The 25299-nt window shown below is 31.0% G+C and overlaps 4 protein-coding genes and 1 pseudogene across 4 annotated transcripts; 2 read left to right on the top strand and 3 right to left on the bottom strand.

Moving 5' to 3' along the window:
- The first annotated feature begins 732 nt into the window (after positions 1–732).
- Positions 733–4817, top strand: LOC106754896 (anamorsin homolog). Its single transcript, XM_014636969.2, has 8 exons — positions 733–887; positions 1218–1365; positions 2516–2682; positions 2765–2836; positions 3281–3440; positions 3522–3655; positions 4360–4434; positions 4533–4817. The coding sequence occupies exons 1-8, from the start codon at positions 885–887 to the stop codon at positions 4569–4571; spliced, it is 798 nt and encodes a 265-aa protein (XP_014492455.1). The 5' UTR covers positions 733–884; the 3' UTR covers positions 4572–4817.
- Positions 4818–7220: 2403 nt separating this feature from the next.
- LOC106755721 (DPH4 homolog) lies at positions 7221–8693 on the top strand. Its single transcript, XM_014637931.2, has 2 exons — positions 7221–7385; positions 8064–8693. The coding sequence occupies exon 2, from the start codon at positions 8109–8111 to the stop codon at positions 8643–8645; it is 537 nt and encodes a 178-aa protein (XP_014493417.1). The 5' UTR covers positions 7221–7385; positions 8064–8108; the 3' UTR covers positions 8646–8693.
- A 532-nt stretch (positions 8694–9225) lies between these two features.
- LOC106755558 (large ribosomal RNA subunit accumulation protein YCED homolog 2, chloroplastic) lies at positions 9226–12828 on the bottom strand. Its single transcript, XM_014637729.2, has 7 exons — positions 12490–12828; positions 12194–12382; positions 11977–12066; positions 11388–11474; positions 9723–9803; positions 9599–9644; positions 9226–9447 (listed from the first exon to the last, which is right to left on the bottom strand). Exons 1-7 carry the CDS (start codon positions 12670–12672, stop codon positions 9371–9373), a joined length of 753 nt encoding a protein of 250 aa, XP_014493215.1. The 5' UTR covers positions 12673–12828; the 3' UTR covers positions 9226–9370.
- A 548-nt stretch (positions 12829–13376) lies between these two features.
- On the bottom strand, positions 13377–19089 carry LOC106756378. Its single transcript, XM_014638777.2, has 8 exons — positions 18712–19089; positions 18190–18600; positions 17505–17585; positions 17007–17404; positions 15519–16830; positions 14964–15058; positions 14705–14846; positions 13377–14409 (listed from the first exon to the last, which is right to left on the bottom strand). The coding sequence occupies exons 1-8, from the start codon at positions 18887–18889 to the stop codon at positions 13745–13747; spliced, it is 3282 nt and encodes a 1093-aa protein (XP_014494263.1). The 5' UTR covers positions 18890–19089; the 3' UTR covers positions 13377–13744.
- A 5494-nt stretch (positions 19090–24583) lies between these two features.
- On the bottom strand, positions 24584–25099 carry LOC106778283 (annotated as a pseudogene).
- Between the last annotated feature and the right edge of the window lie 200 nt (positions 25100–25299).

The raw sequence follows: 25299 nt of genomic DNA, 5'->3' as shown, positions 1-25299 counted from the left end.
TTAGTCATTGTCGAATATTTGAATTGAAATTTATAAGAAAGCATTTTTCTTTTTTAAATACTATATTCACTCTTTTTCTCGTGATAAAAAATAAAAAGTCATTCACAATTTTTTCTTATTAAAAATAGTTAATTGAGTTTCAAAAAAGATTTACAATACTTAAAAAATAAAATAGTAAAATGAAATATATTAATAAAAACAATTACTTAAAAAATAATTGTTTTAATTTAAGAAAAAACTGTATTTAAATAATAAAATTGGAAAACAAATAAACATAAAAAGAAGCACGGATTCATTTAAATTATTTATGTTTATATTTATATTTAGTTCTTAAATTACGCATATTAAAATAAAATTATTAATTTCTGAATATATAGTACCGTATCAAATAAAATTATAATGAACAATTAATTTTTTAATTGAATAAATATTGGACAACGTTAAATTACTTCTGCATGTATTTCTCCAACTCATGAAAAATTATATTTAAATATTTTTAAAATCTTAATATTGAATTATATAATCAAACGAATATGACATATTTTCTTATATTTAAATAACACAATAGTATAAAAAAAAACCTCAGAAATTTATTTGTTGAAAATTTAATATCCATTATCTATAAAGAAAGTTGTCCTTTTAAATTAACAAACATTTAAAACCAATTACAGTTTTTTTATAGGCACGAAGGTAAATCTCAGTGGTTTTGTATGCCACACTCACGTGATCTGCACGATTTTCCTTCCTTCCTTCTCCATATTAATACCCGCAATTCTCTTTCTCCTAATATCAGTTTAAGAAATTTGTTTTCGCAGTCGCCGACTTTGCCTTTTTCTTGAAGCTTCCATTGTCTCCGGTTGCTTTTGCTTTTGCTTCGCATCGGAATGGTTCGTTCCTTTCTCTTCCCTTCTGTTTACCTTTTTTTCTCTCTCTAATAACATATTAGCTTCCTTTGTTCTCTTTGTTTCTAGGTTTATTTTTCTACCGCACACTCAAATTCCTTTTATGATTTCAATTCTTGTTTTTCATCTACCGAGACTAATTTTGATGCTTCAAAAATTTTCATTCCAGTGTTGGAATAGTTGAAACTATGTCTTCATTTTGTTTTTCTTTATATTTCTCTTTCATGCTAAAATATTTTGTTGTCTATGTGAGGATAGAAAGACGTGAACATCTTTAACTTTCAATGTTTTAAATTTAAGTTTTGATTATTGCAGGATGGTGCAAAGAAAGGCCGTGCTGTCCTGGTTTTTACAGATGGAGCAGTTCTTTCCGTCAGTCAAGTGTTTGAGACAATTACAGAACTTGGCAATGAAGGGGTTCAGGAATCTGATCCTCTAGTTCTTACATCGGCCTCGCTATTAAGTAATTCTCTTGATTCTTGATTCTTCATTTTTTTATGAATTTCTGGGTAAATACTCTCCACTTGTAGGAGCAGTAAATAAGAAGGTGGAATGCAATTGTGTTATACCAAAGTGAACTGTTTTATTGAATCAGTTTTAAATCCAAGAAGTTTACAATTTATGACTTTAATTACTCATTTGATCCCTGTAGTTGCCAAAATAGTGAATTAGGTCAGTAGACTATAGTTTATTGATCACTTGGTCATACTATCTTGTTATGGGTGGTTATGATGGCCCTTATTTCCCTTGTTTCTGTTAATATTTTCTCCAGTTGAATGAATCCATAATCTGAATCTCTTTGTTATCTATCAGACTGAGATGCATTAGTTTAATAAAAATAAGCAGACCCAGGAGTTGAATTACTTTGTATATCTGGTTTCGTGCGCTCTGAATTGATGGGTGTTCTGATTGTGTTCCTATGCTCTCATGAAAAAATCAGTTTCCTTTGTAAGCTTGATAACAAGAATAACAATTTCAAGCCATCAATAAAGTTAATAAAGGCTTGTTTAATGCTATAATGCGGCTTGATTGTCATTATAATAAATTTTATTCTTTATTAAAATTAAAACATAGAAATATATCAATATACTTTCAGGTTAGACTTTTTCAACTCAATATGCTAGGCCAGTCAAAATATGTCAATAACAGCAAAGATATTAAGCACCGGCCTCCAGGTATATTTGTTGATGAGATAAGAACCAAAAAGACAAAATGATACTTATGTCAAAGAGAACAATTGCGTCAAAATGTGGGAGAGTTATGGTATTTTGTTCTCTCCTGCCATTGACTGCTCAGTTTTTCTTAGTTTCTTTGTTTATCTGCAACAGTATATAGTGTCAAATTTCAATATATTATATCTTTAGCCACATCAAGCTTTGGATCTTCAACACATCAGAGGTTCAACCTTTAGTTTTAGCAACAAAATGCCTGAAGTGCAACAAAATTGGAAATAGCCAGTCCTTCCTGTATTTTGTCCAATTCCTTTAAACATGTCAACCAATAGTTGTTTTTCTTTAAAGAACATGGATTCAAATTCACATTTCCATTTCACACATATATCATATTTTATTGTATTGTAACCATTTTCTTTCACCTATCATTGCAAATTTCAGGCAATTTGCCATTGGAGTCTTCCTCTGTTGATTCTGCTATTTTAAACTGGTTGTCAAGTGATTGTCCTGGGGACCAACTGATTCAAGAAATTCTTAGAGTGTTAAAAGTGGGTGGTATAATTCTCATTCGCAAGTCATCTCAGTCTACAGTGGGCTCATTTGATAAGGTAATAACGTCTTAGATAGTGCCTAGTGGAATTGATATTGTTCTATTGCATAGTCTGATTATTTTCCCCATCATCCATGCAGATAATATCTGATCTTCAGAGCAAGTTATTGCTGGCAGGGTTTTCAGAAACACAAGTTTTACAATCAACTGGGGTAAGTTTCATTAACCGGAACCTTCCTATCCTATGCCACTTCTATTCATCGATTTCTTATTGTTTTCTTGGTAAGTTTCATTAACCGGAATCTTCCTATCCTATGCCACTTTTATTCATCAATTTTTTATTGTTTTCTTGTGTTTGGTGCTGTACGTCAGAATACAATAGCCTGATATCTGTCTTAAAACCAGTATATTGATATTGGCAACTATTATTGTGAAGTTATAGGTTTCTCAGTTTGAGCACAATTATTAATTTTCATTACTTTATTTTTTCTACTTTTAATCATTATCTTCCCTGTCCTTCTGGCAAATTTGCCTTCCTATTGTATGAGTGGATTTTAGGCCTTGAGTCATCAATTATTCTTTCTCTTTCTTTCCTAATTAATTGTTATTGCACTCTTACGAATTATAAGAATCAATATGCTTTGTATTGCTCATAGATCAAAGCAAAAAAGCCCTCATGGAAAGTTGGTTCATCATTTTCCTTAAAGAAGGTGATAAAGAGTTCACCTAAAATGCAAATTGATGTTGATTCGGATCTTATAGATGAAGATAGTCTTTTGACTGAAGAAGATTTGAAGAAACCCCAGCTACCGCCAGGTAAGGAACACTTTTAAAGTTTGTTCCAGAACTAGTATTTTGTGTGAAACTAGGTTCTTAGCTGACGTGTTTCTGCTATAGGTGATTGTGAAATTGGCAGTACTAGAAAAGCTTGCAAAAATTGCACCTGTGGGAGGGCTGAAGAAGAGGAAAAAGTTTTGAAGTTAGGATTGACAGCAGAACAGATTAATAATCCTCAATCAGCTTGTGGCAGCGTATGTGTTAATTATTTTCCCTTTGTAATATATACTTTGTTTATGCTTTCTAAGGTTGTGTGTTCAACAAGAATTCATTTTTGCTTTCTGCACATTTTAGTCATCAAAGTTCTGACCTTTTTAATAGCTCCCAATCTGGTTTGTTAGCTTTTTGTAATAATTCAGATGATTTAGAGGCAAAGAAGCATTAAAGCAACCTCTCTTCCCAATTCATGGAAGCTAACTTAAATATCATGAAATATAAGAGCTAGTGCTACATCATAATTCCTTTCCTTCTTGCACATAGCTCATGAATGTGTATATAGAGGCTTATGGATGGAAGAAATGCAAATGTTATTGCCATTTCTTTCAATTTAGCTATTGAAAGCTTGCTGAGTTTGTGAGCTTTAAATAAACATTCAGGTGGCAACCTCACCTAGTAAAGAAAGGAATTTTGTTTAGATTATAAATCCACTTGTATGTTCAGATCTTGCTCTTCAAAAAAGTTTTGTTAGATCATCTTACAATGGTCGTTTGTAACGCAAAAACGATTTCGAACATTAATTTTGATCGGCATTAAGGGAACAAACAAGAATGTCTAATATTGATTCATATTGTGGTTATTGTGTCTAGTATGACAGAAGTTTATTACTATTACTATTACCATTTCAGAAATTTATTTTCCCCATAATTGCATTGCTCTCAAATTTGTCTTTGATTTGCAGTGTGGGCTCGGAGATGCATTCAGATGCAGTACCTGTCCTTATAAGGGATTGCCTCCCTTTAAATTGGGCGAGAAGGTACTTTCTCTCACTCTCTTCAGTTTGTGTCATTTCTTTTAGTATGGGTGCTTGGAATGTTGCATTTATTGTTCAAGTCATTCGTTATTTTGATGCAGGTAGCACTGTCTGGTAACTTTCTTGCTGCAGACATATAAATGGATAGATTGCAGTAAGATTTGTCATGGAAATCCTATTATTATAGGACTACTTATGTAGTATTTATCAAACACGAGTTATGTTAATACTACTAGCAGAACCATTCATCCGAGGAATTATAGAACTGTAATGTCATTTGTCTCTTTCTCTTTTCTATTTCCTTGATAAACCCCTTCATGCTTAATAATAAGCTTGGAGACACTGGTTTTATCAACCAACTTATAAATTTAATATTCTAGCAGGCGTCTTCGATATTTTCTCATTGAAACATGTCGCATTAAAAGTTCAGATTTAGAATTATGAAAACAAAAAAAAAAAAAAAAAAAAAAAAAAAAAAATTTTTTTTTTTTGAAATTTTTTTAATTTAGTTATGAGAATAAAAGAACTTTTTTTTTTTTGAAATATATTTTCTTATTAAGGATTAAATAAAACATTATTGAAGATTTTGAATGTTATAAATATGGTAAAATATAATACAATAAAACCAAAAAAAATGAAAGATGATCTCGTAAGATATCTTTGTAATATATATATATATATATATATATATGGTCTTAAGAGCATTTAATTTAGAGAATGAGTATATAGGTTAATAAATTTATTTATTATATAATAAAATTATGAACAAATTTATTTATTCTAATTATACGATTAGATTTGAGACATTTAATATAGTGGGAAACAGTGGAACAATGTAGGAAATCTTGTTTCCACATCCATATATTTTGATATATACAATTTTTGGTGATTTTGAAGTGCGAGGGATGATATTTTCACAATTAAAACAATCGATATATTATATCCGAATAATTTCTTAATTAAAGAACTTTTTATATGATTATAGTAAATTTAACTGAAGTAGTTTTTCAATTAAATATTATTATATTTAATTATATTTATTGTTTTCTCTTCTAAAAGCTAATTAATTTGTAAAAATTCATCTATAGAAAGGTTTCTAACTTAAATTAAAGGAATTTTATAATTAAAATTGAAAATTATTTAAACTCATAATGTTATGCATATATAGATTAAAAATCATCAATTGTTTTTTTTTTTAATTTAATGATGAAAGACATAGAAAAAAAATGCAAAAATAATTAAAAAACAAACCAATTATTATATTCTAACATCAAATTCTATTATTACAACATAATCAACTCTAAAAATTTATATTAAAAGAAAATTATATCTATGGCTTTAGAGTTTTTGTCACATTTCTATCTATCTTGAAATGAATAATTTATTTATAAGAAAATTAAAAATCATAAAAACTTACTATAAAATTAAATACTAAAATTATATATATATATATATATATATATATATATATATATATATATATATATATATATATATATATATTAATATCAAATATCAATGTGCATAAATATTAAATAATAATTAGATAAATATAAAATAAATAGAACAAAAATTATTATATTATACATTATAAATAAAGTTACGAAAGTAATGAGTAAACAAGAGTTAATACTGTTGGGGGAGGTATGACACACACATAGAACTCCACACATGGTAAGCCCTCTTTCACGATCCATGGTCACAATGAGCTTTTGGCTCGCCTGATCATGGGGGGACGTACTCGTCTGAGCCCGGTCACCAGACCCGAACCATGGGCTCCGATACCACTGTTGGGAGAGAGGTACGACACACACATAGAACTCCACACATGGTAAGACATTGTCCGCTTTGGACCAAACCCTCACGGGTTTGCTTTTGGTACCACTCCAAAAGGCCTCTTACCATTGGAGATATGTGTATATAAACCCTTGACCAGTCCTTCTTTCGCTCAATGTGGGACTTTGTTTGTACTCCAACACAAGTTGTTTAGATTAACTTAATATTTTAAAATGATAAGAGGTACAAAGATAAAGATGAATAGGAGATAAAAGGGAAATACATATACTTAACTTAAAAAATCAATTTTATTCATATTTATACATAAAAAAATTATAAATACTAAGATGAATTCAAATAATATTTGCAAGAATAAATTCACCTATTGAAAAGAAAAAGTCGATAATATTTTTATTTTAACAAGTATAAAATTAGATTAAGAGAAAAACCATTTTCTTTCCAAAACTCAAATAAATATGACAATTTTCTATGATTTTAAAATTATCCTTAAAATTGATACAAAATATTAGATTTAACTGTTTTGTGTTGTCATAAATAAATGGAATGTTAAAGAGTTAAAAATTGTCTTTAATTCTGAAAAAATAAATAATTGTTTCAACAACTAAGCAACTTATCATACATAATATCAAGCAAATGGTTGCCAATATTAAAGCAACTCATCTTAATCCAATCAAATATGTTGGGGTGAAACAAGACATTAGTAGGTAGCAAATATATACATATTCAGTAGATATAAATTAAATTCAAAATAAAATTATGCTAGCTTCTCTTAAATAGAAAACATTTATATATATATATATATATATATATATATATATATATATATATATATATATATATATATTTTTTAAATTTTAATGTATATTTAGCACAAGATAAATTTCTTCAAAAAAGGTTAAGAACACATGGATAATTAACTTTAATTTAATTTGATTAAAAAGTAAATTTGACGAAATTTCCATTATAAAAATTTTATATATATTAAATTCAACCGAACAGGGAAGAGAAGGTGTTTGAGAAGAGGGGAAGGTAGCTGAAACTGCAGAAGGAAAAACACCGGAAAAGATCATAAATCACAGATCGATCACCTCCGATTCTAATTCCGATTCCGGCTACGTTCTCGCATTTATTATTTGTCTGCTTCAACTGGTGCTCAGGTTTTCTTCTTCTTTTTTTCCGGTTTCTCAAAACAACTTAGGTCTTGGTTGGATAATCTCGAGTTAATTGTAAATTATAGTTTTTTCTCTTAATATTCTTCACCCAGTAAAATTACGATTGTGATGGTACTAACAGGACCGAAGTAATCTGTTCAAGTCCATACTAATTCCTTTTTTCAACTTTCAACATCCTCATTCTATTGCAATGTATGAGATTCTAGAGTGACTTTGTAAGGCCTTGGTTTCTGCAACTATGGCAGCTAGTTTTTGTGGTGTGATTCTCCTTAGGTTCTTATAAAGTTTGGTTGGCTAATGATATGTTACGGAAATTTCCAATTAAATCTCATATGGGTATGTCAGTAGTAGATTGTGTTGAGAGCTATGGCTATTGAAGCGGTAGATAGTTCGTTCTCAAATCAAGTTAATTTAAGATCTGTTTTTTCTCTCAATAGCTATAGATAGGTCTTTACAGCGTAATACGTTGCTGCATTTTAATCTATTAATAAGAACAGGTATTAACTCTCCTTTTTTATGTTTCTTTTGTAACCATTGCGGTAAGGTTTCTAATATTTTGTTTATATGATTATGATATTGTTTTGCTTTTCTGTGTGCTTTGTGTTTGATATTGTGCTAATGATTTTGATATTATTACAATGACTATAATGATTTTGAACGCAGACAACCTTTCTCTGTGGGTGGTTTGAGCTCAAGCAACATAAAAAAATGGTTCTAGACAAGAATGCGATTCAGGAAACCCATTATAAGGTTCTTAATGTGAAAGAAGATGCAAATTATGAAGAAATTCGTGCGAGTTATCGCAGTGCTGTACTCAGCTTACATCCTGATAAGCTATTGAAGTCGTCGGAGACATCCAACAGTAATGAAATAAATGGAGAGAGATTTCTGAAAGTACAGAAGGCATGGGAAATTCTGAGTGATTCAAGCTCCCGCTCTTGTTATGATAAGGAGCTGCGAAGCACAAGACAGGATTTCTTGGCTGCTGAAGTTGCGGAGGATTTAAGCTTAGAGGATATGATGGTTGAAGATGCTGGAGAAGCATTGGAACTGTTGTATCAATGCCGATGCGGTGATTACTTTTCTGTAGATTCATTGGAACTGAAGAAAATGGGATATTCCTTATTGAGGGAGGGAAGTGGGATATCTATACTCAATGTTGATACTTTACCAGGATCGGTGATTCTTCCTTGTGGATCTTGTTCATTGAAAGCTCGTCTGTTAATCAGTATGGATGACATTTGAAATTAAATTATTACCAATTTTTGGTATGAATACTAACTATTTAGATCATTAGCTTTTTCTAGCACTTTCAGCTGCCTGTAATTGGGTAAATTTCTTAGGGATAAAATCTGAAATTTGTCGTTTTTCAATGTTTGCTTGGAAATAGAACAGTAAGATTTGGAGTTCAAATTCTCTGTTGAAATTTTGATATTGAGTTTTTGGTACTGTCTCCTTGGTGAGTCTTTAATTAGTATATTAAAAAAGTTGTTAATATATTTTAAAACATATAAATCAGTATTTATTTATCAATATAATTTGAAGAGTAAGAAGAACAGTATCAAAAACTCAGGAAAGAACATAACAGAGAATCTAAATTTTGATATTTGTTTCAGATTAGCTATACCAACTCACTTATTCAAACATGATGTTATATTTTATCTTCTTTTTTTCTCATCAAAGAGATGTTAAATCCTGAATTTTGAACATTTTCGGATGGGACTATGGCTAAACCTATTAGAAGCTCGCTTGTTTTTGAGAGTCAATCGCTTTGTTGTCATTAGCTATATTATCTAATGTGTGCTGAAGTATTCCCATGCAAGACTGAGTAAAACAGATTTTCGAAACATTCATTAGTAATGGATTGCCCTTCAGAAAGAAGGATATTGTTCATCAATACATTATACATACAATCTATTTGCAAACTGACGATTATTGTATACATGAAAGTTATTAGTTTATGCTATAAATCATAAATTTGTTTTCTTTAGTGCCAATAGTCTAGACCACCTTTTATCAACCGAAGCCTGACTTTGTCCAGTTATATCTGAAAAGAAAATAAAGATCATTATTAAGCATATCTTAGATTCCTTTTTCAAGGTTACTTTTATTCCCTGTATTACAAAACATTAGAAGAGTAATGAATAACAACCACCTGGATCGCCATGAAAAATTTAAATAATAAAAAAAATGCTTACACTGTATTGTACCCTCAGTTTTCTCGCATAATTCAGAGCAACAGTCCTGCAAAGTTAAGAATAATTATACAAAATTTTAAAACCCAACATGTAAAAACATGATATGCAATACTGCTAATTATACTTTTACTGCTGAGTTTAGTCGGATGGCATCTTGTACAAGAGAATCGAGATCAACTTCGTGTCCAGGTCTAACATATATTACCTGTATTGAATGAGTAGTTAACCAGTATTGAACATGTTATGCTTTCAAATAATCTCGTGGCTAAAAATTTGTTATAGGTATTGTCACTCCTTAAAATAGAAAAGTAAAGAGCCATGTTCATTGAAATATTGCTTTAAGACCAGTTCTAAAATTCAATTCACCACATAGAAAATATCTGGTATTGAGGTAACCCTTTTTATCCTAAAATTTTAACATTTAGAACTAACTCATATTTCTGTTATTTGGGTAGAACTGCAATCATCTATCATCTCCAGCCTCATCTAAGTGGCCTCCCTTTTATGGCTAATAGTATGGTGGGGAATTATTTAAAGTGATAAAATGAGTATATTAACCCTTAATTTGCATCAAGGTACCTCAGAATTAACTCACTTTACATCAAAAGTGAATATAATATATATTGCCTTTCGATTTAGAAGACCAAAATCCAATATATATTACTTGGATTGCAAAATTCTTAATAAAACAGTTGTTGCAAGGTTGAATATCTAACTCAGATCACGAACAAAAACTGAGAAGTAAGTAGATACAGTTTAGAAAGACTAAGTATTGTGATATGTGTAAATCTCCTAAGATTAACAGTTTTCTCCAACATTAGGTTAAGTAAAAAGCACTCTCTCAAATAATGGAATATATAAAACCAAATAATGGTATAGGAAAAACCGGATGAATAAAAAGTTAAATTAACATATGTTTGGAATTAATATTAGGATACTGCTTCCTACACTCTATCAAATTTCTTCTTATACCCTATTACTTCCAGAATTTATTTTCCGGAACACAATAAACACTTCCAGAAATTCTTTTCCGGAAAACAACCACTCCTCCCTTACGGAAAAAAAAATTCTGGTAACTTTTTGATATTGTAAGGAACAAATTTTCCGGTAACTTTTTTATGTGATGAGGCAGAAATTTGATAGTGTAGAAATCATTACCCTTAATATTAAACACATCATAGGCAACTCAAGTAGCCCACAATTTCGGGGATATACGCTAGGAGTCTCTTCAAATATAACTTACAAGAGTTTCTCTATTGGATTTGAAAAACTTTAAAATAATTTAAGAATGGTTTGGATTTTCTATAAAAGAAAAATATGAATCAAGAAATAAAAAGTATTTTTTTACAAATTAAAATTAAATTTTTTTAAAAACATATGTAAATTTTACTTTCATTTTGTTTATATATATATATATATATATATATATATATATATATATATATATATATATATATATATATATATATATATCCTTACAGAAAAACTCCTCCAAACCCAGAAATGGGAAAGAAAATGAGACACGAGCCTTTTGCCCGTGAGAATTGCATAGGTGAACTTTTTCAAATGTCGTCAATTTAGAGCAACTCCAAAAAAGAAAATAGATTAATGTTGGTATTTTAAAAATCCTTTTAATGTATTTTAAATTATCAAACCAAATATCCACCAGTTTATTTTGAAGGCATAATAGAGGAATAATATAGAAAAATTTAACATAATCTAAATTCGAAAAAGAAAAGAGACAAAAGAATGAAAGCATTTCATTTGGGGGGTTTAAGAGGGTAGTTACATTAGGGTCATCTCCAATTTCAAGTTGTGGTTGCTTGCGGTCGTCTTTAGGTGCTATAAGAACCCATACGTTAAATTTTGCTTCAATCTGTAACCATTAGTAAAGACGAAATCAACCATAGAACCATAAAATATGTCTAACACCATACGTATTTGACAATGTAGATGATACATCTTCAAGACATCAATTGCAACAACATTATGCATGCAAGACACATTTTCATTCCAAGAATTTCATAGGTGCATGATGTATTTGTGCACTTAATTGTCCCCAAACTCAGACACATTTTAGGTAGAAAAAAGAGGAACGAGCTTTTCATTGAATGGTTGCTTTGCAATGGTCAAAATTCTCTTACACTTCAACATTGAAATATCAACTGAATATAAGAGGAATCTAAAAAAAAAAAAAAAAAAAAAAAAAAAAGATGGTGGGTAAAGATCAAACTCATAATGTCAGAAAGCCCAGAGATAATAAATATCAATTCATGGTATTTTAATAAAAAAAAGTAAAAGAACAACTGCATTTCCAAGGCATGCAACAAATCCCAAACCAAGAAATTAATTAACACAGTGGTGACAGAAAGAAATACCTGTCGGCAATAGGGAGTAGAACAGTTGCTGCACTTTCTAGTGAAGGATGTGGTGACTCTTCCATCTACGGATAAACCAAAGCTAGCATGCTGGCATTACCATCAAAGTATCAAACGTAAAAATCTGAGACTATTGATTGTAGTCAGCAATGGAGATAAAAGAAATACAATACGAGATGGTGTGATTAACAAAGAAAGGTGAAATGTATGGAAGCACCTTTTGGACGGAGAGATTGATGAAAACTTGTGCATTCTTACGTGAGTTACCATCGTCTTCAACCAAATCCTGTAAGTCTAGGTCGTGCAAAGAGACAAGATAATCACTTGTCCAATCCCCGTGATATCTGCCATCACCAGGTGATATTGTGATCAAACGGCGAGCACCTCTGCTGGTGTTCTTCCCAATCTACGTTTTGCCACATCAAGTAAATAAATACTACAAATTCCTCCTTAATAAACTTCAGTTTGGTACAAATTAGAGAGGGAACATATATATCATATATAGCAAGTTACCAAAGGAGAGTTAAAGTCATCCTTTCTTTTGGAAGAAGCAGTGACAGTGACAGTGGCATTATTGTAAGAGGGAATCCGAGAGAACAACCTGAAGGTGTTGTTGAGCTTATCTATGGAGTAGTGGTATGGATTGAATATTGGATTGAAGCTCCTTTGCGATACCAGATTTCCTGCATTTGCCATAACTCTTTGGAGTCTGCTCTAAGACATCGTGGGATTTGACGCTTCTATAATGCTCTAACCTTATCTTGATGTGTGACTGGTGTTTATGCATCGTATGCAAAATTGCAGATGTAGTTTTCTAGGGGACACAATAGACTTTTCTGATAATTCTTGCTTTTATCATTTCATTCTTGGAGGGAATTTTCATTTTTATTTTTTCACCTTATTGCTTTATCATTTCTAAATCATTGAAGTATAGAAATAACTTAATTTGATTTGGAAATTAATTTTATATTTTTCAAATATACTTTAATTTTATTTGGAAATCAATATTCGTGCTTAAAAACGCGATTATAAATTAATTGAAAGAAAATAAGTGGTTTTTTTTACTGTCTTCATTGAAAAGGGGTAAAATTGATGATCAAAACTGATTTAATTTTGTACTCAAACTAAACAAAATTTAAATAGACGTTCAAATGTATTTAAATAAGAAAATAAAACAAGTCAGTTCCTGTTCTTTGATAATCAAGAAAAATGTCATAGGTGAAATATAGAGTTTGCTTTTCTGACAGAATAAACACGATCAACATATAGTTATCCAATTGGTCAGGTATACTCACTAAATATGCAGCTTTTTTCATTTTATAGCTTTTAATATATAAACTTTAAGCCGAACCGTGCAGTAGAGAGCTGGATTTAATTAACACTGATTTCGTTCCAAAATCAAACCTGTGATGGAATTCCATTTACGACAAATCAGGTCAAACTAATTTCCAATGTTATTCATCACAAGCAGGCAGGGACTTATTTGAACTGATTTTCTTTTTGCATGCAGACTTTTTTAAGTTAATTGATATGTCAACGAATCTGTGTTTCTTAAAATACAACCAAACACGCCATATGTGCTTCAAGTACCCATTTCTAAACAAAACTTTGGATGACTTACCCAAGCACACATTTTCCTATTTTCTACCCTCTCCCAAAGACTACTTCTAATGAACCACGAATGTGGGTGTTATTTTCTACAGTATATGCATTGTGAACTAATTATATAATTAACAAGGCCATAAGAAATGTTATCAATAAATAGCAATCACGGCCAATTTAAGTGTCTCGTTGCATCCTCACTCAAGTTCCAAGCTCCTTCTGCCATCTCATCATATAACTGTTTCCATCCCCAACTTGAATATCCCAAGAAAAACCAGTAATCTCCAACTGGTTCATTTGTGGACTTCAGTTCTTCGATTTTACGAATTGTGGTTACTTGATCAAGTAAGTAAATTCCAGGTAGGATTTCAGGTAAATAATTTCCAGAAACCGTTCTAGTTAAGGTTAAAAGAGGCATTCCAGTTTCCATTACTGGACCTCCCAGGGAGAGAGGAGCCTCTTTCAATTTTTCCAATTCTTCTTCCAGATTAGGCAGAAGACTCCATGCTATATGTTTGTTGAGGATAAGACCTTGAAATCCAGTTACTTCATTGGCTGCAACAATGAGAATCTTTGATCCATCAAACGGATGAACGCCCAAAAGCTTTTCTGTGGCAATTAGAACTGAACCAATCCCCACGTGAGGCAATGCTTCATGCAGTCCATTACTCACTGGGCTAGGTCTAACCACCTGGTCTAGCATTTGGTCAAGACCTTGGGCTCCATGATATTTGCTGTGTGATTGAAGTGGTTCTGGGTTGAAATCAGTTAGCAAAGCATCATATAAGTTTTTCTTTTTGCCTTCTCTTTCAGATAGCCACAGAACTGCCACTGGAACCATGAAAAAAAGTCAAGAATAAATTTAGACTACCATAGTAAATGATAAAGTTAGAAGAAATAGAAAACAGGGAACTTTTAGAAACAGAAGTTAAAAGAAAATACACTAGCTACAAGTCTACCACTCCGCTGTCAAGTTTATCTAAATCTAGGAACCAGATGGATAGGAAATGAGGATGCTGTGATGACTCAATGATCATCAGTATATGATCAAAGTTTAAGGCCAAAAGTAACATGCTATTTCAAAAATTATATATACAAAATTAGCATATCACAAATGAACGTTTACCTTTTTCTCTGATAAGATTATGAAAGTTACTTCCGTGTTCTGCTACAAATTTCATAACCTCGATTACAGCGATATCGCCTTCATAAAGAAGAGGTTTCTTCTTCTCTGCTGGAAATAAAATTAGAGCAGGATAAACTTCCCTCTGCATATTAAAAGTACAACCGACAACATTAAATCGAGTACAATAGAGGGGATAAATTATGAGTTTAACCTAATCATAAAAACAAGACAAGGACCAAAAATATAGCTTCACAAGTACCTGGTCTAATGACTTCAGTATCAAATCACAATCATTCAAAGTACAATCCAATAAGTAGATCACCGGAAGCTTCATCATGACATGATCCAAATTTTCTGCCATGTAACAATCAATTGTCACTTTTAGCAATTATGTCTAATACTTGGTCGGAAAATTCTCCCACAAACCAATTTAAAAAGCATCATACACCTCATTCAAGTCCACAAAATAAAACAGGATAGGAACCTTTGGGATTCATGCTAAGATCAGAGGTGCAGACTCAAAATCGGTTACAAATTCAAAGTGCAAAGTTAAAATTCTGTGGTTGATTAACAAACAAGTCAATACTGTCAAGCAGTTGGTGGCATGAACGTGCACAACAGATACAATACCAGCTAATTGCTAACATAAAAGCTGCTGACCATTTTATTATAAGAAAAACAACAAGCTTCTCACATTTTATCTTAAAACCGAGACACAACAAAACTTGCTGAAAACAAATACCCTAAGCAACCATCTTTATCTGAAAAAAAAAATGAGGTGGTAGAGTGCAGAGACAAACAGAAAGAGTCTTACCATGATCAGATATACCTTCCACGTTCTGAGATCCACTGTTTAACATATTTACATAGCCCTTGATGGCCCGATAGACTTCACGAACAACCATTTCCATTCTCTGGCAGAAAGAACACCAGTTATTGCTGAACAAGATCAAGACATCTTTATTCCATGCATTGGAAGAGTCTTCTTTGTTAGAAAGATTAAAACCAATAGCAAGTTCAGAGAAACTATGAGCCGTGATTTGAGGTATAGAATCTATCTCATGAAAATCCAAATTAACAAATGGAGGATGGATGGGCCCCTTTTGACCTTGAAGTACATGTTCTGACCGCTGATATGGATGTAGAGTTCTATTAAGAAACTCAGAAAGAAAATCACACAGTGAAGAAAAGTTGAAACTTTTCTCACCGGGATAAACATAATGTTGCTGCTGAATGGGATCAACTATAACCAAAGATGGAACTCCAAAACCACCCGTGAGTCTTTTAAGTAATTGATAGTTACCATCAGAATAGAAAAATGAACCATTAAAACCAAGAAAATGAGTCAGTTCTTCCTCATACTTGTTCCCACCTGAAGAATCATCTGTTTCTGATCTTACAAATTCGGTAGTAGAAAGTTCATTATCTGCAACAGATTCCCCAGGCTGCACAGACTTTATCACCTCATTTGTGATGATAGAAGGTCTATTCACTTCATCATCCCGAGAAGATAGCTCAGTCAATTTGGGATTTTCCTCAACCTCTCCAGCAGATCTATAAGAATCCCCATCTAGCACCACAGTATCCACATGGCCCTGTTCAGAGGTTTCTGTTGGAATTTGATTTGACTGAACTTCTGAATATGGTTGTTGTGTACTGGCTAACCCGATATCCATATCATCGGATAAAAGTTGGAAGCCTAAATCCTTTGCTAGGGAGCTTAGTTTTCTATCATTCTTTCGCTGGAGGAGATAGGCCAATATTTCATTCAAAGAACTCCCTTGAAGATCAGAAGGTACATTGTCTAAACTAACTTGCTTACCCTCATTTATAATCATGACCGTAGAAATCTTCTCTTTTAGTTTAACCTTATGAGCTGGCATAGATAACTTTAATCTAGGATGTTCATATGTACTCTTCAAACCATGATAATATTTATCAAGACTGACATTTTTCTTTTTACCTGCTTGATTCGAACTATGATAATGTTGTGCCAAATCTCTAAAAGCTTCAAGAGCTTCCTTACTTTTTCTCCTAGTTTCTGAGGATTCGGATGATCTATCAACAAATAGAAGTACAGATGGCTTATTTGCTGGTAGAATGGGCTCTTGATCATTACCTTCCAGCTAAATACAAATAAAACAAGGTAAGTTCCAAAAAATGCTTGGTAGTGGTAGTGTATCTTCACTAGTTAAATAAACTAGTCCACTACAATAATTAGACATATGATTGAGGAACGATGGAACTAAATTATAGCATATATTTCATAGTATGGAACAAAAGAAAGAAAGGTTTTATTCACCTCTTTAACATAATAATTATTCATCTGCAAAACATGGTTTAAGTCATCCTTTACTTTAAGAATATTTGAACAACTTGAACATCCAGCCTGGTACTGAACCACAAACCATGGGCCATAATCACCAACACCTAGGGATGAAAGCATTGACCTATTTGAAACCAGGCCAAATCTGTTTCGCTCCGGAGGCAAAAAGAATTCTCTCACAACAGTCATGAATTTCAAGTAAAAAGATTGAAACCGCTCAAATTCTTCAGATGATGAACAATAATGTACAACATCATGATTCCTATCCTCGGAGCCCTCCAAAAGACCATAATTTAACAAGGTAAACTCCCCCAGCCAAGGAGCTTTACAAAACCCTTTATCAACACCAAGTTCAGCCTTGCACATGTCCTCATCTGATGATTTGGAAAAAAGAAAAAAAAAACACAAAATAATGAAATCAAGAATTTACTTGTTAACCTCGAGGTTTTTCATTGACAAGCACTTAAATAATACCAGCCACCTTCTTGTTAGTCTTCCCCCTTGACACATGCATTCTACTATTCCCTCTGCTAAAATCCATTCCATGGTGATTCCCTGCAAGGAAAACGCCCACACAAACAGTGAGTCACCTTCTGCTGAGTGCCCAACCATTAAGACATTCCAAGTAACATAAATACACTTATTAAAGGGGAGACACGATATAATTATACAGATCCATATTTTCTGCAGTCAAGGAATAATCAGGGAATCCATACATTCAAACAGTAAGAACCGTTGGATAAGCATCATACAACTCATAAAATATAGATAAAATATAACCATGTGATTTAAGTTTTTTTTACTTGAAATATGCATTTAAAAACATATATCATTCAATCTTCATCTAACGGTGCTAGTTGACAAATGTGCAAATGCAAGAAAGGAAAACATATTGTTCCGCTCTCCAATTAGAATTTCATCCTAGTAATCTTCATCATTTCTTTAATGCGGACCTTTTACCAAGTGAAACTCAAATTCTGATAGAATAACCATTCAAAAAACACTTATTGAACTGTTAACAACCTTTGTCCTACTTATTGAACTGTTAACAACCTTTGTCCTACCTACCTCCAATTATCAATGTCACGGACATTACTTCTAGAAAAGGCAAATGTTAAGTTAGGTACGGATTCGTGACATCAAATTGGTTAAAACTTACCAAGCACAGTGAAACTATTTTGTGTTCCGTTATCTTTGGTACTTTTGGCGAGTAACTTGGGCGTCCAACCACAAAAATCAACTAGAACAATAGCTTTGTCAGTGGAATCAATGAATGATCTTAAATCCAGAGGAGAATTGAGAGCCGCGAGAGGAACCTCCTCAGGTGCAAGGGATATATAAGGATACAACGAGAACAGAATATTCTGAGCTCTGAATCTTCCACGGTACTTATAAGACACAGAATAATGGAAATAAACGAGTGTTATTTCATCGGTAGCACCTATAGAATCCGCTAGAACCTTCTCGGTGTTTCTATGCATGCGCATGAGTTTAAGAGAGGCGAACTCTATAGGCTTAGCGGAAACTGCAAGCGAAACGTCGTTCATGAGAGATCGAGCCTCGCCAGACCCTGCGGTTCAAAATCGAAATCAATTCATCAAACACGTTAGGAGCAGAAGAGCGCAACGCAACACGTAATTGTGTTGGTCGAATGAAGAGTTTGATGAGTAGAGTGAAGTACAGGGAAGCGCCACGAGGAGGAGGAGGTGATTATGGAGACGGATCTGTGAAGAGAAATTCTGCTTGGTGAGGATCTGCCATTGAAATTGGGATTGAGAAGATGATGAACATCGATACACTGGAATAATGCATAACGATGCTATTGTTATAACAAACACGGTCAATAAGGATAACTTCATTGTTAACTTTCTTTCTCTCGTTTGAAGCTGCTGTGCTATGACACGGTTCAGTGGACTGAATACCAGTGCAGTCACCGCTCGCTCGCACTTCACACACGCCGATGATATTCTTGGTGGACCGGGTCGGGCTAACTCGGATAGGATAGACAAATGCGAATATATTTTGTTTACTTTGGGACGATAATAATTTTTTTTTATCCTTGTAATGATAATAGTAAGTACTAATTTTGCAATATTGCGAATATCAAATTGCGAGTAAATGTATAAATAAAATAATATTATCTATCTTTGACGACGGGTTTAAGGGACGAAGAAAAGTAATGTTATGGTTTTTTTTTTTTAGTTATGGTTGTATTTATAATTTCAACCTTTTCTTATTTGAACTAATTATATAATTTTATTGTACAAAATAATGGTATAAATTGACAGTCATGTTTTTATTAGTATAAATAAATGCAATGTCTAAAATTTCTTTTTTATGTGTGGCAAGTTCCGCATTATTGCTCGTCGACCCTTTTGTTAAGTGGAAACCATTTTCTTACTACCAAAAGAATGTTAAAGAAGGTTGAAATTAATTTAAAATAGTTATTAATTCAATAGTCCTTAGAAATCAAACAATGCAACCGTATTACAATTACTTTCATTTTTGTTGACATACAATGACGATTTCAAGAAGAACATTTTACAGTTTTGTTAAGATAACAAAAACAATTATAACGACAACGTTGTCCGCATAATCCTTGTTCTTATTTGCACCCAAATATAGATAAAAATATGTTATTAGTTTTTGTGGTTTAACTTAATTATATTATAATGAATATTTAAAAAGTTTAACGTTTTGTGATAAGTTGTTTGCCTTATATAGAATTATCTTTCAATAAATTTCAGACTATTTTTAAGTCTGTTTAACGTTTTCAAAAATCCCACTAGATGTTAATTTTATTACCTTACAAAAGCACACTACAATAGATAATGATAAAAGAAACAAGAAAATTTTATTTATTCATTTAAATCCGTTGAATTTTAACTTTTTTATTTATTTATTTTATCTCTCTATATGATATTTAATTCATTCTCAACTTTGTGAAAAATATCATATCAAAGTTAAGGAAGTATGTTTCGATATGGATATTGTATATGTATGGGTAGGAATGACAAAAAAATCTGTGTCGGTCACAGATTAAACCCGTTGTGGATAGTTGGTACCTGCGGGTAATAGGTACCCACGGGTAGCGGGTAGCGAGTTTTTTAATACCCGCTTCTTATTGGGTTGGGTTCGGGTTTTGCATTATTCGTACCCGCGGGTACCTATTACCCGTTTAGAAGTTAAAATTACATTTTTGTCCTTAGTTTCCTTTGCATAAGTCCCCTTTTTCTCTCCCTATTCTCTTAGGTAGCACTCTTTCTTCCTCCCACCATTCTCTTTTTATTTTACTTTTCTCATTAGCTTTCCTTCCACCTATCACATTTTTTCTTCCCTCCCTTTCATTAAATGTTGCAGTTCACACTAAAAATACATTTTATTATTCTTTATTTTATTTTTTTCTCTTCTTTAACTCTCAAACTCATTATAAGTACCTTTAACTTAAAATCTAAAACATTTCAATTTTTTTTTCAATTTAATTTGGATTATTTCATTTAAAAACTTATAAAATATTTTTTTTTTAAATATTCGCTGGTTGAAAACGGGTATCCAACGGGTACCCGCAGGTTTTAAAATATTCGCAGATATTTTTTAAACGGGTATCCGATTGGTAACGGGTCGGGTTGCGAGTAGGCACTGTCCGTACCCGACCCGACCCGTTACCATCCCTATGTATGGGTGTGTGCGTGATTGGTAGGGTTCAGTAGATATGTGTGTGATTATGTGTACGTGTGTTTTTGAGTGTGTCTTTGTGTATAGAAGAATAGAGGTGTAATTATTTGTCAAGTATATTAACTCGCTACAAGTACTAAATGAAAGTTTTAAGTGTTGTTTTTTCTATGGATTTGTGTTTGTTTGTCTAATTATAATTGTTTATCAATTACAAATTTTGATATGATCCATTATTAGTTTCAAAGTGATAAAAACATACAGTATACACTTAAATTATACAATTTGTGACTTAATTAAGGCTTCATCAGAATTGAAGTTGGTGAATTAAATGATGCAAAATCTTTATCATATATCTCAATCTCCTCCATATACTCACATTTAAAGCATATTAGTTCTAATCCTTTAACAGCTACTTATAAATCAATATGTCAAATTGATAATCTTTTAGTCAAGTTAACATACAATTTGGATTAAGATTAGGTGTTTAGAATGATGAGATGATTGGGTTTATCCCATATCACATGGTTGTTCTATCAATGTCCAAATTTTAACTCATTTTCCAGTGATTATATATTTTCAGATTTCACGATACTTCATCATGCACAATTATAATCTAGATAAAAACATGTGAACAAAATGAATTTATATTGCACGAGAATATTTACATCAATTTAAGTTCATTACATCAAATCCTAAATGAATAGAAGTTGAAGTGCTCACATACGTCTAAAACATATAAGATTGGTGGAAATTGATGATTGTACGAAGTCTTGATGTATTAGAGTTGTCATTAACCGATATTTTAAGTCCTTCTGTGCCTCTGACTGAAATTATAAGTCTTTTTTACTACTTTCTCCCATTAATTCACAATATTACAACTTCAAGAAATTTACCTATCGCTTAGCTATAGAACACTATAGTTGAGCGAAAAATCAACTTTTGATTTGCTTTTAACTGCTTTATCTCACTTAGTAAGTTAATATACTCCTTAAGGGAATATTTTTATTATTCGTTGAGCGAATAGACTGTGGCTGAGAGAAAATGGTCATGACAACAAACTCCTAAACTCTTCAATTCTTCATTTTCCTACACAAAATTCTATAAAAAGACAAAATAACGTTTAACTTGAATTAAACAAAAAAATATTACATCTTCTTATAAGAAAAACATTAAATAAATAAATACAAATGTAATATGAGAAACAAGTATGGATAATAAATATTAATCACACTTATCACGAGATAAGGGGATGAGGTGTGTGCATAAGTGAATGAATGTACGTGTGCAAGTGTATGTCTGTGTTGTATGTGGGTGTGGGCATGGGGTGTGGTTTTGTTGTGTATGTGTAATGTGTGTGTGTGTACGTAGGTGTGTCGATGTGTATCTCTGAGGTGTGGGAAGGATGACACAAGGACCAATGAATACGAGTTTCATTATTCAACACTGGTTCACAAATAAAACATTCATCGTCTATCCAATTTCATGACCAGTGTGTATAACATTTTCATTTAATTCTCATCCACTAGACAACTAATATACCAATACTTGTGTTTAAAGCTATCAAAATGGCCATCAGATCCGACCTATTATGAATTGATAATTTAATGAGTCAACCAAAATTCGACCCACTTATTAATAAGCTCAAAAACCTTGAGTTTGGCATGAGCCACCGCACGCTGTGAGTTAAATGAGTTGGTTAACTTAATTAAAAAGATTATTTCTTTTTTCTTCAATCTAACGTTTTTTTTACCACAATGCAACCAAAATCCAAAAAATCTAAACATATTTAAAAAAATGTTTTTTTTTCCTCGTTCTAGATAGTGAACAAATCATTCACCCAAAAACTAAATCATAATTTTATATAAAATCTAAATATTTTCAAATTTGGGTCTTTCTCCCAAAATTTAAAAGTTTGTCTGTGTTTTAGGTTAGACTATTAAGTTTAAAGTAAGGTAATTTATTGTTAATATTCTTGTTTACCATGTGTAAATACAGATGAGTTAAATTCTTAATTGGATGGAGTCTATTTTTGACTCGTACTGCAATTTGTAATTTTTTTAACCAAATTCAACTTGAAGTAGTGATAGACAAGGTTCATGAGTTTTAACATATTTTAAAACTCTACCAATTTCGTACATTTTTAACTATTTTAATTTGACAATTATTATTTTTTTATAAAAAAAAATAAATATCACGGCAAAAAAACATTATATTGTAAAATATTCAATATTAAATAGTTGTGTTTTTGTTTCTTAATATTAAATATTTAGAAAAATTAAAATTATATATATTTCAAACTAGAGTAATCAATAAAATTTAATGAAAATCAAAATATTTATTTATCTTTTAAATGTTAATGAAAATAAGTTTATAAATTTTAAAACATCTCTAAACAATTATTAAAAAACAAGTATACCAAATTTAAAAATATTTTAGATGTCTTTACTGTTTTTTGCACTAATAAAAATCATAACATATCAGTTAAATTATATCGTACAAGAAAAATAAGGTTTAAAATAATAAAAAAATTAAATTACACATGGTTTTTATTTTTTTAACTTCATATGTTAATAAAATATATTTATAATGATAAAATTACACCCATGACTATGAATTGAAAAATAAAAATAATCACATTAAAAATCGTCAAAACATTATTTTGCAAGATACAAATAAATAATACATATAAATATTAAATAAAAATAAAAATAATAAAATATGTGTTTTAAAAATAATTTGATATATCACCAAATTAAAAAGATATAATTAATGTTGAAATAAATCGATTTAAAATCTAAATAAAACTAATATAAAATTAATGAAAATTGTTTTAACAAAATAAGAGTGATTTAAATGAAACAAAAATTAAAAAAAAACAATACATTTTTTTTATTAGATACATAGTTTATAAAATTTAATATTTGAAATGAAAAATAAAATATTTTTATGCAAAAAAAACAAATAAAAATATCTTAAAAAATAAATATTTAAATATGAAGAAAAAATTGTTAGATTATTCTAACTGATAATTGATTATTTATATATAAGCGTATAATGTTATAAAGGGGAAGGAAAGTAATATATTCACATTTTTAGGACGCGATGAGTGATTATGTGTATGGATTTTTTCAAATTCTTCGTCAAGTCAACGTGTGCCATGCTATATTATTCGTCAGCATCGCTTCATACATTGTGATAATTTGTTAACATTTTTAATTGAGAGAAGGGAGGAAAGAGAGATATGGTAGGTGTTAAAGAGGTTTTTGTAGTGGAGAGTATTAATGTTTGATGATAGATATATTGGTGATAATAGTAAGTTAATAACATTGCGTTATTTGATTTGCGAGGAAAATTTATGGTGTTAACTTTTATTTGTGATGTGATGATAGGTATGAATCACTTCAAGCCAATATTTTTGGGTGCCATGGATCCCAACACTGCCTTGAGTAAACTCTCTCGTGTTTGGAACACACAAAAGTGCATTCGAGCTGGTGGTAAACACAATGATCTTGATGACGTAGGGAAGGACACCTACACACCTTCTTTGAGATGTTTGAAAATTGGTGCTTTGGGGATTACATCAAAGTAGAAGCCATCAGCTGGGCGTGGGAGCTTCTAATCGAAGTATGCTTTATTGGTTGGAGTTCCACTAGTACAAAAATCATATTTTATGACGTACAAAAACGTACATAATTTTGTAAATAGGTTTACATATTTTATAACTTAGCAAAAATTTATCGTTTCTAAAAGAAATAACTCTAATGAATGTAAACATAGATAATTTTACTCAATATCAATTCAAAACAATTTTTTCCATTATTCATATAAAAAAATGAACTGATTTTAGAAACTGTGTCATAATATGTTCAGTTTGATTTCCAAAATTTTTTATAATTTAATTCATAACAATTTTCACATTCAATCCACAAATGCGTCAATTTTTCACTTTCATAGAGATTCTTATAATTTTCTCCTAGAGTGGAATCACTATCATTTGTATCATTCGTACTAGTTATTAAACTAAAACTATAATTCTCACTTTCATTACCATTTCTCCCCTTACCAAAAAAGTAGCTATAAAAAGAACTGTCATTGTATTTGTCTATATCAACAAAAATACAACTATCAACACAGATTTAAGAATGAAAATAACTATCAATGCAACTATTAATATAATTGTTCCAACTAAAAGGAATATCATACATGGAATGATCGTAATCACTCTTAATAACAGTATTCAGATAGTTATAAAAAAAAAAATCTTATTCACTCAGAAAAGAATGATTGTTGTTAATCTCTAAAGTTTTCTTTTCAATGTCTAAATATATGGAAGAACTGTTCCTCTTATTATCCCTAACTAAAAAAGTTTTATCGGATAAGAAATCCTGTATCATAAAATATGTAGAACTATTATAATGTACAAAACTATGACTTTTGTACGTTATAAAATATGATTTTTGTACTAGTGTTCATATTTTGCATCTTGAATTATGATCCTCTTTGTTGTAATATTGTTAAATTGGAATGCTTAATTTGTACGTTCTAAATTGGAATGCTTAATTTGTATGTATGGTGTTGTGCCACATTGCTAAAT

Source organism: Vigna radiata, chromosome 2 (genome assembly GCF_000741045.1).
Source record: "Vigna radiata var. radiata cultivar VC1973A chromosome 2, Vradiata_ver6, whole genome shotgun sequence".
NCBI classification, from domain to species: domain Eukaryota; kingdom Viridiplantae; phylum Streptophyta; class Magnoliopsida; order Fabales; family Fabaceae; genus Vigna; species Vigna radiata.
Note: the sequence above shows the minus strand (reverse complement) of the source record. Positions and strands in the feature narration are given on the sequence as shown.